This window comes from Phycodurus eques, chromosome 20 (genome assembly GCF_024500275.1).
Source record: "Phycodurus eques isolate BA_2022a chromosome 20, UOR_Pequ_1.1, whole genome shotgun sequence".
NCBI classification, from domain to species: Eukaryota; Metazoa; Chordata; class Actinopteri; order Syngnathiformes; family Syngnathidae; genus Phycodurus; species Phycodurus eques.
Window position 1 is genome coordinate 14,924,158 of NC_084544.1, and position 14,430 is coordinate 14,938,587.

The 14,430-nt window shown below is 44.1% G+C and overlaps 1 protein-coding gene across 3 annotated transcripts in view; it reads right to left on the minus strand.

The window, feature by feature from the left end:
- Nucleotides 1-14,430, minus strand: part of sh3bp5lb (SH3-binding domain protein 5-like, b) — a 44,176-nt gene that overhangs the window by 12,725 nt on the left and 17,021 nt on the right. For all 3 annotated transcript variants that reach the window (XM_061664739.1, XM_061664740.1, XM_061664738.1), the window contains one exon: nucleotides 2,762-2,923. In XM_061664739.1, coding sequence (XP_061520723.1) covers nucleotides 2,762-2,923 — 162 coding nt within the window. The remainder of the gene's footprint in view (nucleotides 1-2,761; nucleotides 2,924-14,430) is intronic.

Genomic DNA, 14,430 nt, shown 5'->3' on the forward strand with positions numbered 1-14,430 from the left:
TGAAGGAAACAGTGGTGATGAAGAAGTGATGGGTAAGTACGGCATCCAGGAAAGGGACAGGTGGTGGTAGACTCTTTGCAAAAAGGATGGAAATTGCAATAGTGAACACTTTTTTTCCCAGAAGAGGCAGGAACATAGGGTGACCTACAAGAGCGGCGGTAGAAGCATGAAGGTGGATTACATCTTGTGCAGATGATGTAATCTGAAGGAGTAGTGTTAGGGGAGAGTGTGGCTAGACAGCATAGGATAGGTGGTGTGTAAGATGACTCTGGTGGTGGGGAGGAAGATTCGGAAGATAAAGGCAGAGCAGAGAACCATGTGGTGGAAGATGAGAAATTAAGAGTGTTTGTGCGGCTTTTCGGGAAGAGGTGGGACAGGCTCTCGGTGGACAGGAGGAGCTCCCAGAAGACTGGACCACTACAGCCAAGGTGATCAGAGAGACAGACGGGAGAGTACTTGGTGTAGAAATCATACAAGGAAAGAAGTTAGCTCAGAAGAAGTGGGACACTGAGAGGACTGAGGAGAGGCGAAAGGAATACATTGAGATGCGACGTAGGGCAAAGGTAGAGGTGGAAAAGGTCGAACAAGAGGCATACAATGGCATGTATGCCAGGTTGAACACTGAAGAAGGAGAAAAATATCTCTACAGGTTGGCCAGACAGAGAGATAGAAATTAGGTTAGGGTGATTAAGGATAGAGATGGAAATGTGTTGACTGCTGCAAATAGTGTGCTGGATAGATTGAAAGAATACTTTGAGGAGTTAATGAATGAGGAAAATGAGAGAGAAGGAAGAGTAGAAGAGGCAAGTGTGGTGGACCAGGAAGTGGCAATGATTAGTAAGGGGGAAGTTAGAAAGTCATTAAAAAGGATGAAAAATGGAAAGGCAGTTGGTCCTGATGACATTCGTGTGGAGGTATGGAAGCATCGAGGAGAGGTGGCTGTGGAGTTTTTGACCAGCTTGTTCAATAGAATTCTAGCGGGTGAGAAGATGCCTGAGGAATGGAGGAAAGTGTGCTGGTGTCCATTTGTAAAAACAAGGGTGATGTGCAGAGCTGTGGGAACTATGAAGGAATAAAGTTGATGAGCCACACAATGATGTTATGGGAAAGAGTAGTGGAGGCTAGACTCAGGACAGAAGTGAGTATTTGTGGGCAACAGTATGGTTTCATGCCTAGAAAGAGTACCACAGATGCAATTTTTGCCTTGAGGATGTTGATGGAAAAGTACAGAGAAGGTCAGAAGGAGCTACATTGTGTCTTTGTGGCTCTAGAGAAAGCCTATGACAGAGTACCCAGAGAGGAACTGTGGTACTGCATGCGGACGTCCGGAGTGGCAGAGAAGTATGTTAGAATAATACAGGTAATGTACGAGGACAGCAGAACAGCGGTGATGTGTGCTGTAGGTGTGACAGACGAATTTAAGGTGCAGGTGGGACTGCATCAGGGATCAGCCCTGAGCCCCTTTCTGTTTGCAGTGGTGATGGATAGGCTGACAGATGAGGTTAGACTGGAATCCCCGTGGACCATGATGTTTGCAGATGACATTGTGATCTGCAGGGAGCAGGTGGAGGAACAGTTAGAAAGATGGAGTCATGCACTGGAAAGCAGAGGAATGATGATTAGCCAAAGTAAAACAGAATATACGTGCATGAATGAGAGGGGTGGTGGTGGAAGAGTGAGGCTACAGGGAGAAGAGATAGCAAGGGTGGAGGACTTTAAATACTTGGGGTCAACCGTCCAGAGCAATGTTAAGTGTAGTCAGGAAGTGAAGAAACGAGTCCAAGCAGATTGGAACGGGTGCCGGATGGTGTCAGGTGTGTTATGTGACAGAAGAGGCTCTGCTACGATGAAGGGCAAAGTTTATAAGACAGTGGTGAGGCCAGCCATGATGTACAGATTAGAGACAGTGGCACTGAAGATACAACAGGAATCAGAGCGGGAGGTGGCGGAAATGAAGGTGTTGAGGTTCTTTCGAGGAGTGACCAGGTTGGATAAAATTAGAAATGAGCTCATCAGAGGGACGGCCAAGGTTAGATGTTTTGGAGACAAAGTTAGAGAGAGCTGACTTTGATGGTTTGAACACGTCCAGAGGAGAAAGAGTGAGCATATCGGTAGAGGATGATGAGGATGGAGCTGTCAGGCAATAGAGCTAGAGGAAGACCAAAGAGAAGATTGACAGCTGTAGTGAGGGAAGACATGAGGGCAGTTGGTGTTAGAGAGGAGGATGCAGGAGATAGGCACGCACAGGCCAGCCAATCGCAGGGCACACACAAATAAACAACCATTCGCACTCACATTCACACCTACGGGCAATTTTAGAGTTGTCAATTAACCTAGCATGCATGTTTTTGGGATGTGGGAGGACACCGGAGTGCCCGGAGAAAACCCACGTAGGCACGGGGAGAACATGCAAACTCCTGACTTAAATAAAAATTAAAAATTCAATATGTATTTATTTAATTTTATTTTATTTACCCTTTATTAATCCAGGTAAAACAAATCAGAACAGATTTTCATTTGCAATGCCGACCTGGCAGCAGACAGATGAGTAAAACAAAGCAAATAAAAGCAGATGCAAATACTAAGACAACAAACTGTGCAGCGTAATATACAGGTCGTTACATAATACATTACATCTTAGCACATGGGTATTATAGCTATAATACATTAATAATATTCAATTTATATTTTTAACATACATTTGAATTTTTATTAAAAAATGATATGAATAAATATTTTCACTCAGTGCCAGGGGGCATACCTTAGCAGTAGCGTGGTTGAGCATCTCCTGCCAGGTTGGATCCATGGTGTTCCTGTCAGCCAACAGGCCTTGTTCTGCCACATAGACCATCTCCCTGGCAGCAGTGTGCATGGACACAGCCCTCTCATACCTTAGAGCTGCTTTCTGGGTCTCCTGTTGTGCCTGAAATAGTAAAAAAAACTGGGTTTAGTCATTTTTATTACCAGCATATTTCTTAAACAGGGTGACAGGACGCACGCCAACCCCCACCCCTCCAACGTATGATGCATCACCTTTTATGTATGCATCTAACATCTAGGATTTGGTGCAACTAAGCATGAAGTGTCCAAACATTTTGTGAATGATGAAATGGTGAATTTCCAAATGATGTAATGGTGAATTTCCAAATTGTACAATTATTTGGATATTCAAATTATGACGTGCCACTGTACTATTCATTATTATAAATTTAAGTAGCAGGAATAGTTTCTAGGTAGAAAAAAGGCAATAAAAGGTCAACTTAAAATATGAAAGGACCACAAGTCCAACTAGACAGAAAAGCAATGCTTTTTAGCTCAATACGTTGAAGAGCACAAGGGTGTATTTCAAGAAAATCTGATATATTCAGTGTTTCAATTACAACCCTAATTGCTTGATGAGCTGTACAGCTGAAGCTGTTCAACGGTCTGGGGTCTCCGTTGTCGTATTTTACGCTTCATAATGCGCCACACATTTTCAATGGGATACAGGTCTGGACTGTCGGCAGGCCAGTCTCGTACCTGCACTCTTTTACTACGATGCCACGCTGTTGTAACATGCAGAATGTGGTTTGGCATTGTCTTGCTGAAATAAGCAGGGGCGTCCATGAAAAAGACCCATGCCATTGGCACTAACGCAGCCCCATACCATCACAGATGCTTGGCTTTTGAACTTTGCGTCCGTAACAGTCCGGATGGTTCTTTTCCTCTTTGGCGCGGAGGACACGACGTCCACAATTTCCCAAAACAATTCGAAATGTGCACTCGTCGGACTACAGAACACTTTTCCACTTTGCATCACTCCATCTTAGATGAGCTCGGGCCCAGAGAAGCCGGCGGCGTTTCTGGGTGTTGTTGATAAATGGCTTTTGCTTTGCATGGTAGAGTTTCAAGTTGCACTTACGGACGTAGCGCCGAACTGTATTTACTGACATTGGTTTTCTGAAGTGTTCTTGTGCCAATGTGGTGATATGCTTCTTACATTGAGGTCGGTTGTCGGAGTGCAGCCTGAGGGATCGAAGGTCACGGGCATTCAACGTTGGTTTTCGGCCTTGCCGCTTACATGCAGTGATTTCTACGGATTCTCTGACCCTTTTGATGATATTATGGACCGTCGATGATGAAATCCTTAAATTCCTTGCAATTGTACGTTGAGAAACATTGTCCTTAAACTGTTCGACTATTTTCTCACGCACTTGTTCACATTGCCCCATTTTTGCTTGTGAATGACTGAGCAATTCAGGGAAGCTCCTTTTCTACCCAATCATGGCACCCACCTGTTCCCAATTAGCCTTTTCACCTGTGAAATGTTCCAGACAGGTGTTTGATGAGAAATCCTCAACTTTCTCAGTCTTTTTTGGCACCTGTCGCAGCTCTGGGGAATCGCTGGGTGGGGGGCGGTGCTCCAGTGCCCGTGCCCCTCCCCTTGAGACTGTTCAGGGCGCTTCGGTCGGGCACGGGAACTCCCTGTGTCCTGGGTGGTCGGTGGCGTCCCCCTGATTGGGTCCCCTGCTGGACCCATATCGTATACATGTTAGTCAGTACAGGGTTGCTTGTGGGTGGGGGGTGAGTCAGCGAGTCAGCTCAGCAACTCCATACTGACTAACATACACGTGATATGGTGTTCATTCACTAAGTTCGATAGAAAGACTATAGACTTTAATTACTCGTGCTGGAATCACTAATAACAACACAGGTTATACTAAAATATCAACTCACAGGTTGTTACAGGTGTTTAGACAGTAAAAAAGAATCCCACCGCACCACTCGACAGTAGCACTGCCTTGCTCATTTTCCCACATCCTGTCCTGCCCTTTTCTGTCCTCTCTTATCTGGTTCTCTTGGTTAGTTACTGCATGTCTGAACCGGGTGTCCCCCCCAGTCTACACATAACTGTTGTAATGTTACTTGTTACTCAAATATCTTGTCTGTCACTATTGTTCTCCTGTGGTTTTCACCCCTCGTCCCCTTGTCCACTCTGTCCCTTAAAACTATTTTCGGTCTGACTGCATTTTCCATAGAAATCTGAATAATTAAAAATAAGCAGAGGGCGTATATCAAACTCCCCTGTTCTAGCACAATGGCATACAGATCCACCATTCTGCAAGGCCATGCAGCTGAACAGGACAGGTTTAAAAAAAAGTTATTTGTGTGTGAAAGGTAAAGCTTGTATATGCAGAAAGTCTTGTATGAATAAGTAATATGAGTGCGTGTCACCACTACTGTGTATACGATGTGTACAAGGATGTGAATGTGCAAATGCATTTGTCTTCACTCCAATGTATTCTCTTCACCACATGGCTTTAACCAATGGATTTCAGAGACATCCTGTAGAGCAGATGTAATGATGTGCTCAGACCAAACAATAACATATCATTCATCATTCATATCACACTACTGAGCCAAGTAACATGGGGGGAAAACACAATAAGGCCTGGTCCTCTTTCTCCAAGGAACAGATTCTTCAATTTTAGGTTAAGAACAAATCTGACAGTTTACACATGCTTCAAAATTCTTGCACTGTCAATCCCACAATTAAGTGTTGTGCTTCAACAGCATAATGAATAAGTACAGAGAATGAAATATGATTATAGTTGTAAGAAAAGATGATATAGTTGTAAGAAAAGGGATGTGAACCCTTTTGAAATGACCTGCATTTTTGCATAAATTGGTCATAAAATGAGAACTGATTTTTACAACAGACAAATACATTCTGCTTAAACTAATACCGCAAAAACAGTTACTGCATGTATTCATGTTTTTATTAGAAATTTCATGTAAACATTCACAGTGGACAGTGGGAAAAGTATGTAAATTATGTATGTATGTAAATATGTAAATCCCGAGGCTAATGACTTCTCCAAGAACTAATCGGAGTCAGGAGTCACTCAACCAACACCTCCAATTAATGTGCTGCCATTGGAGGTGTTGGTTAAGCTACCCTGCCCGATTAAAAACACACACACATATTTTTGGCATTCTTTTCTTAAGACGCATTGCACCAGTATTGTCACTAGGCCTATTGGAAAAGTTTGATCAGCTTTAATTTGAGGGTAATTATATATATGGGTGTGAAAAATACAGATTCATCAATGCATTGCAATACTTCGCCCCGCAATACAATATTGATTCAGCAAATCCTCTAAAACAAACAAGGCGCTTTGTCTGTGCTTCACGTTGTTTGGACGGAAGCTGCACTTGACCAAACAACAACAAAATGGCAACTAAAGCCAGCAGCAGCGTGAAGTGAGCGACTTCTGCTTATAAACCTGACGCACAACAAAGACTCACATGGGGTCAAATGGGCTCTTATTCTTAGCAGAAAAAGAAACCTAACTAAGTCATCTCCACGAATACATTTGGTAAGTCACCAAATTGTGTCCCCATCCTGCCTCAAAGTCTGCGCGGACCAGCTCGCTCCAGTCTTCACTCAGATCTTTAACAGATCTTTGGAAATGTGCGAAGTTCCATCCTGCTTCAAATGCTCCACCATCATTCCAGTCCCCAAGAAACCTGCAATCTCTAGTCTGAATGACTACAGGCCTGTCGCTTTGACATCTGTGGTCATGAAGTCCTTTGAACGTCTCGTGCTGGACCACCTCAAGAGTGTCACAGGTCCCCTGCTGGACCCCCTGCAGTTTGCCTACCAAGCGAACAGGTCTGCGGATGATGCAGTCAACATGGGACTGCACTTCATCCTAGAACACCTCGACAGTGCAGGGACCTACGTGAGGATCCTGTTCGTGGACTTCAGCTCAGCGTTCAACACCATCATCCCTGAACTCCTTTCAACCAAGCTTCTCCAGCTCAGCGTCTCACCTGCCATCTGCCAGTGGATTTACAGCTTTCTGACGGGCAGGACACAGCAGGTCAGGCTGGGGGAGGCCACCTCATCCACACGCAGCATCAGCACTGGGGCGCCCCAAGGTTGTGTCCTCTCTCCGCTGCTCTTCTCTCTCTACACGAACGACTGCACCTCAGCGAACCCGACTGTCAAGCTCCTGAAGTTTGCAGATGACACCACTGTCATCGGCCTCATCAAGGACGGTGACGAGTCTGCATATCGACAGGAAGCGGAGCGGCTGGAGCTGTGGTGCGGGCGACACAACCTGGAGCTGAACACGCTCAAGACGGTAGAGATGATCGTGGACTTCAGGAGGCATCCTTCGCCACAGCTGCCCCTCACGTTGTCCAGCTGCCTTGTGTCAACCGTCGAGACCTTCAAGTTCCTGGGAATTACAATCTCTCAGGACCTGAAGTGGGCGAACAACATCAACTCCGTCCTCAAAAAGGCCCAGCAGAGGATGTACTTCCTGCGGCTTCTGAGAAAGCACGGCCTGCCACCGGAGCTGCTGAGACAGTTCTACACAGCGGTCATCGAATCGGTCCTGTGTTCTTCCATCACAGTCTGGTTTGGTGCTGCTACAAAAAAGGACAAGCTCCGACTGCAACGGACAATCAAAACTGCTGAAAGGATTGTCGGTAACCCCCTACCCACCATTGAGGACTTGCACGCTGCCAGAACTAAGACAAGGGCGTGCAAAATCCTCTCGGACCGTCTGCACCCCGGTCACCAGCTCTTCCAGCTCCTTCCCTCAGGTAGGCGCTACCGATCAACGCTAACTAGAACTAGTAGACATTCCAACAGCTTCTTCCCTCTTGCGATCAACTTCTTAAACACCTAACCTATAATTCCATTACAACAAGCTGGCAATTTTTTGACTTGAGTTCGTTGTCACATTTCTGTGGGGCCAATTATTTATTACTTGTGCACTCACTGTAGTTGTCTCGCCATGCTGCACTATTTGCATATACTGGCCACTCATGCCAGAGTAGCATCTGCTCCATTTGCACACTGATTGAGGAGTATCTGTAACATTTGCACAACCGACATTGTCCCAGATGATCGCACTACTTGTCACTTTAAACCGCATACACTCCTTGAAGTCTCAGCGCCCTTTGCACAATGGTCACTGCACCGGACTATTCCAATATTAGTCGTTCGAACTGCTCTAAGTGCTAGAGGACTCTGCATCTTTTTGCACAATTGTTTTTTGTCAATGTCTTTATGTCCCCAAAGTGTTCTGTAAATTGACTGTTTGTTGTACTAGAGCGGCTCCAACTACCGGAGACAAATTCCTTGTGTGTTTTGGACATACTTGGCAAATAAAGATGATTCTGATTCTGATTCTGATTCTGATTCTGATTGCTTGAGGATACAGAGAACTTGTCTGGAATGCCACTGTTTAAAACACAAGCTACAGTCAAGAGTTTTATGAAATAAATTCACAAATGCTGACCTTAACGTGATGAATAGCTAATGCACAAACTCATAACAATAACGACAGCAACCAATCCAAGTTAAGAGCAACCTTTAGTTAGATTTTCTAAGAATCAAAGTAGTGTAGTTAAAAACATCACTGCAATGAATTCTGTGTTCCCATAATGCTTTTCACTGACTACATTGCCAGGACTGTCAGTGTGAGGAACGGTGCCAATGCTTAAGGCAGGAAAATGTCCGCATGGGCTGTTCAGGTCATCCAAGCGGAGCACACCCGCCTTAATAGGCACGTACGTGCAGAGTGTGTGGATGGTGATTTTAAGGCTGCCGCACACCGAGGGACGCGGACGAACCCGACTCAACTGTCGCGAAGTGTGCGTGGTTTGGCACTGGTTTCATGAGCGGCCGATTAGTTGGCCACGGGTTTTGCCACAATTCAAAATTGACAGCCTACAGTTTGCAGCCAATCAAAATGCACATAAGGTTTCTCTCACACTGAAGATGCATTTGCTGCTGTGCCGCCCTCAAACCATATACCATATTTTCACGACCATAAGCACTTAAAAGTCGTAAATTTTCTCCAAAATGGACGGGGCGCCTTATAATGTGGCGCTCCTTATGTGTGCACCAAGTTCCAACATCTATAAATGTTGTTGTGTGATGAGCGCTCCGCTTGACTTTTTTTTTTTTTTTTTTTTTACCATTTCCTGCCGACGCTGCTGAGGAAAAGTAGGACGCTAAAGCCACGTCTCCAGTAGGTATGTAGTAGCGGCTGGGTGTGTTTTTTATTTTTTATTTATTTATTTTTATTTTTTTACCGCTATATGCTGGGAGCTTTTCCGGGGTGTGCATTGTGCAAAACAACGTCAGTTCGGCTAAGGACCCCGGCAAATGTCACCTACGAAGAGACACGCTTACGAAGCACAGTTTAAAATGCAAGCTATCAGTTACGCGGAGGAACATCGAGCAGCCGCGAGAGAATTCAAGATCAACGAATCCACGGTTCGCAAGTGGAGGAAGCGGGAAAACGAGCTTCGCCAAGTCAAGAAGACGAAGCTGAGTTTCCGTGGAAACAAGACGAGGTGGCCCGAGTTGGAAGACCAACTCGAGCAATGGATTAATGAGCAAAGAACAGCCGGGAGAAGCGTCTGTTAGTCACCATTCGACTGAGTGCAATAAATCGGGCCTCGCCATCATTCCGGGAGGCTTGACGAACCGCTGGACATCCGTGTAAACAGGCCGTTCAAAGTGAAGTGAGCGGCGTGGGAGCCATGGATGACATCTTTACTAAGACTAGGAGGCACCGCCGGGCGAGTTACGCCACAATTTGTGAATGGATTGTGGATGCTCGGGCTTACGTGTCTGCTTGCACTGTTGTTCGAGCTTTCGTAAAAGCCGCCATCATTTCTGAGGAGCCGCACGGCAACGAGACTGACTCAAACTTGCCGTGTTTGATTGAGAACTTGCCCAGCTGTTCATTTCGGATACCGAAGATGAGGACTTTGATGGATTTGTGGATGAGGGTTGAGCAAAAAATAACGTGAGTACATGTTAAATACTTCAACTGAAGTACAACTGAGCTCAGATTTGCTCCCGCTGTTCGACTGCATCGCGGAGTGTGCAGCAGCTTTATGTGGACAAATACAATACCTGCACCTCTCTACAGTATCACATATTGGCATTGAATTGCATACAGTATATGGAACTTAGATACATTTATATAATAAAACTTGGATAAATTTAGACAATAATATAAATAACTGGTTGCTACTTCATGGATTTCATTTATTGCAGGGGTTTTCTGGAACACAACCCCCGTGATAAACGAGGGATTTACTGAACATAAAATTCCTGTAGGTTGACAATTTATCTGCTGATGTCTCAAGGGCCGTCAATCCAGAACACAGGAATGGACAAAAGACACTCGAACCACGATCCGCAATACCAACACGAAAACAGGTCAGAAGTCGCTGTCGTGAAGCTGTACACAGAGTTAAGACAGCGGTCTTGGAGCCGTGAAATTGCCAGAAAGAGTGGCCACTCCTGACCCCGACGTACTCAACTATCACTTATTATTTCATTTCAAAGTAGGAATTAGTGTTAAATGTTCTGCAGAGTAGAGGCCTACACAGAAGCCACACAGGAAGCAATATTGCAAACTTGTTGACAGAGGCAATAAATGAATGAATGGGGTTTGATGAAGAAAGTACTGGCAATTGTCACAATGCCTCAAACATGCTATTTAAGTATTAATTTAAAACCCTGCAAATAATAAGAGTAAGCCTGTCCCTAACCCATCTAAGTAAAGAAATATTCAAACTTTACATGGACTTTACTTTTTCAATACAGAGCCGTCATCATGTGTTTCATTTTGCACTCCATATGTACAAATAAGTTATTACTGTGCACATTTTTTATTTTTATTACATTACCAAGAGGAAATAAAGGTTAAGTTTACATGGAGTTTACCTTTTCAGTCTTAATACAGAACTGTCATGTTTTTTTTTACTTTTGTACTCCATATGCACAAATAAGTCCTGTGCAAATTTTCATTTTCAGATGTTTTACTGCTTCAAAAATGTGATTTGATACAGGATATATGTTTACATGGCATCGAAAACAAATATTTCAAAATTGCCAACATTTTCTATTCATTATTTGTTTATTTTCACTTCTGACTGAATCAATATTGGAGCATTTAAATCAATTATGAATCAAATTGAATTACAACCTAAGGAATCGAAAATTGAATCGAATCGTGAATCCAGCCTTACTTTGAGATTGCTTTTTAAGACAAACTTGCACCTTTGACAACCATGACCAAACCTATGCAGGAAATATATTCATAATCATCATCTCTTTAATCAGCATCGTGGCATGTTGTAATGATATAATATACTATTTTGCCTTTTTTCAAAATGTAGAATGTTAAATCTTTGACTTTTTTCATTCATGTTTCTACCACAAATTTTCACTGACAACAGTTTATTGAGGGCAAGTATAAAACACAAAACAAACTAATTATGCAGCAAAATACACAGTTTTTTTTAATCAAGCTGTTCGGCTTTGGCAACGGATTTGGAACTAGGAAGCACACTCGGCTGTGAAATGGAAAAAGTAAAATCCGAGGAACAATTTTGGGAGGTGGAGGCGTCTCACACACACATACATATACGCATTTAACACGTTACCATTTTTCTCACTATATATATATATATATATCCATCCATTGATCCATTTTCTGAGCCGCTTATCCTCACAAGGGTGGCGGGAGTGCTGGAGCCTATCCCGGCTATCATCAGGCAGGAGGCGGGGTACACCCTGAACTGGTTGCCAGCCAATCGCAGGGCACACAAACAAACAACCGTTCGCACTCACATTCACACCTACGGGCAATTTAGAGTCTTCAATTAACCTACCATGCATGTTTTTTGGATGTGGGAGGAAACCTGAGTGCCTGGAGAAAACTCACGCAGGCACGGGGAGAACATGCAAACTCCACACAGGTGGGGCCGGGATTGAACCTCGGTCCTCAGAACTGTGAGGCAGACGCTCTATCCATTTTCTTTACCGCTTATCCTCACTAGGGTCGCGGGTAGGCTTTACACAATCAGGATTTTTGGGGCCGAGCAAGTTTAAACAAAACGATAACCGATCACCGATCCGATCACAAGATGGAGCAATGTGTCTATTTACATGACTTGTTCATTTATTGTATATACTTGTGTACTATATACAGAGTGCTGTATCTTCATATATATATTCTGGAGCATTTTAGACAAAAGTTAAAACATCCAAGACCTCGAGGGGGCATTCAAGGGCCACTGACATACGTAAGGTCAAATCAGCATTAAAACATGACAGAAATAGTGGGTGCTAACTTACTGTAACTCAATTACTTTAACAAATACTGTTAATGACATGCTTACTCTAACTTTGTCATTGTCCCGGCTATATGGACGGGTGTTGTTCAGAGTTTGCGTCTGTTTGGCTTTTCCTTCCCCCACCACGCTGCGTTGCTTGAACGCGGCATGCTCCTCCATGTGTACAAACTTCAGGTGCCCGATCAAATTTGTTGTTTTGAAGCATTTAGATGACGTTCCCCACGACGTACTTCAATTATGCACAGACTGAAAATAAATTATGTGTCGTATGTCTGAGAAAAAAATATGGACAATGACGACAACGTGTTTTTCACCGACAAGATTGAAAAAAATTGGCCGTCAGATAGTTACAGTACTGCGCCATAAGAAAAATAAACTTGCTTTTGGATTTATACGCGATGGCAACGCAGAGTTTAATGTCTTGTGTGGAGTTGATCGATGACGTCATTGATCAGATCGGCGAATTATGACATGATACCGATCACACCGATCAGCTCGGCGTAAAGTCGAGTCGCGGGCTGCTGGAGCCTATCCCATCTATCTTCGTGCGGGAGGCGGTGTACATCCTGAACCAGTCGCCAGCCAATCGCAGGGCACACAGAAACAAACAACCATTCAGAATCAGAATCATCTTTATTTGCCAAGTATGTAAAAAACACTCAAGGAATTTCCGCTCCAGTATGACAACAGAAAGTCAACTGACAGAGAATACTTTTGAGACATAAAGATATTGAAAAAACATTCACTGAGCAAAAAAAGGCTGCTAGTAATCTGGTAATGCCGGTACAATTTTTTTTTTTTTTTGACAATTGTGCAAAAGGATGCAGAGTGCTCTCACAATTAGAGCAGTTTGAATGACTAATAGAGCAATAATCCAGTGCAATGACCATACAAGATGGCGCCTACCAGTGTGGTCGCCTCGGTTACGCGCTCTCTTGTATTGGTTTTGTTTTTGTGTTTTTCGTTCGTCTTTGGAAACAATACACGACTCACTTACACAAGGGGAGACTTGCTAACCATCAAGGAGGCTACTCCAGAATTTCTTTCACTAGCAAATCTGCTCAGTTTTTTCCCCGAGTTACTCACTGGAGCGGCGTCTGCGGTCTTCGACGCATGGAGGCGGAGGTGGCGCCACAGAGGGAAGCGAGCCGGCATCCAGGTGAAGCTCCGCAAGAGAGGATACAGATTGGCGTTCCAGTCGATACACCTCGCGAATGTACGCTCCCTACCCAACAAAATGGACCAGCTTCATCTTCTGATAAAGACCAGTAAAGACTTCGGACGTTCCGCCGCCATGTGCTTTACGGAGACCTGGCTTTGTGACGCTGTACCCGATGGTGCCGTCATGCTTCCCGGCTTCCATCTCCACCGGGCAGACCGTGACATGGAATCATCGGGGAAAACAAAAGGCGGCGGGATATGCTTCTATATCAACGATTTGGAGGCGCTGTTTTTGAACGGTAAGCCATTCTACTCGCTACTCTAATGCGTGAGTTCGCATTCATTCTTGCTGGCGTCGATATTCCGCCTCAAGCTAACACGAACGCCGCACTGCGAATGCTTGCCGAACAAGTAAACGAAATTGAAAAAAAAAACCCTGACTCACCCCTCTTGATTCTTGGTGACTTTAACAAAGCTAAACTCAACCACAAACTCCCTAAATACAAGCAGCACATCGACTGTCCTACCAGGGAAAATAACATTTTGGACCACTGCTATACTACGCTAAAAAACGCATACCGTGCCAAACTTCGTGCACCACTGGGCTCGTCTGATCACTGCTTAATTCACTTAATACCGACATACAGGTAAGAACTAAAATGTGCGAAGCCTACAATGAAAACAGTGAAAAAGTGGACCAATGAAGGAAAGATGGAACTTCAAAGCTGTTTAGACTGCACATACTAGAGTGTCTTTGAAAGTTCAGCTGGCAGCTTGGATGAATATACGGACACTGTCACATCCTATATCAGTTTCTGTGAAGATGTGTGTGTACCAACAAAGTCGTTTCGCACGTTCAATAACAACAAGCCGTGGGTCACTGCCAAACTTAAGCAGCTTCGCCAAGCTAAGGAGGACGCATATCAGAGCCGTGTATAATCGCGGTAGAAACCTGCTGACTTAAGAAATTAACATTGCAAAGAGGAACTATGCAGCAAAGTAAAAACAGTTTAGCGCTAACGACTCTAAATCAGTCTGGCATGCATTCCAATCGCTGACTAATTACAAGATGAGAACAATAGCACACTAGCCAATGACTTGAATACC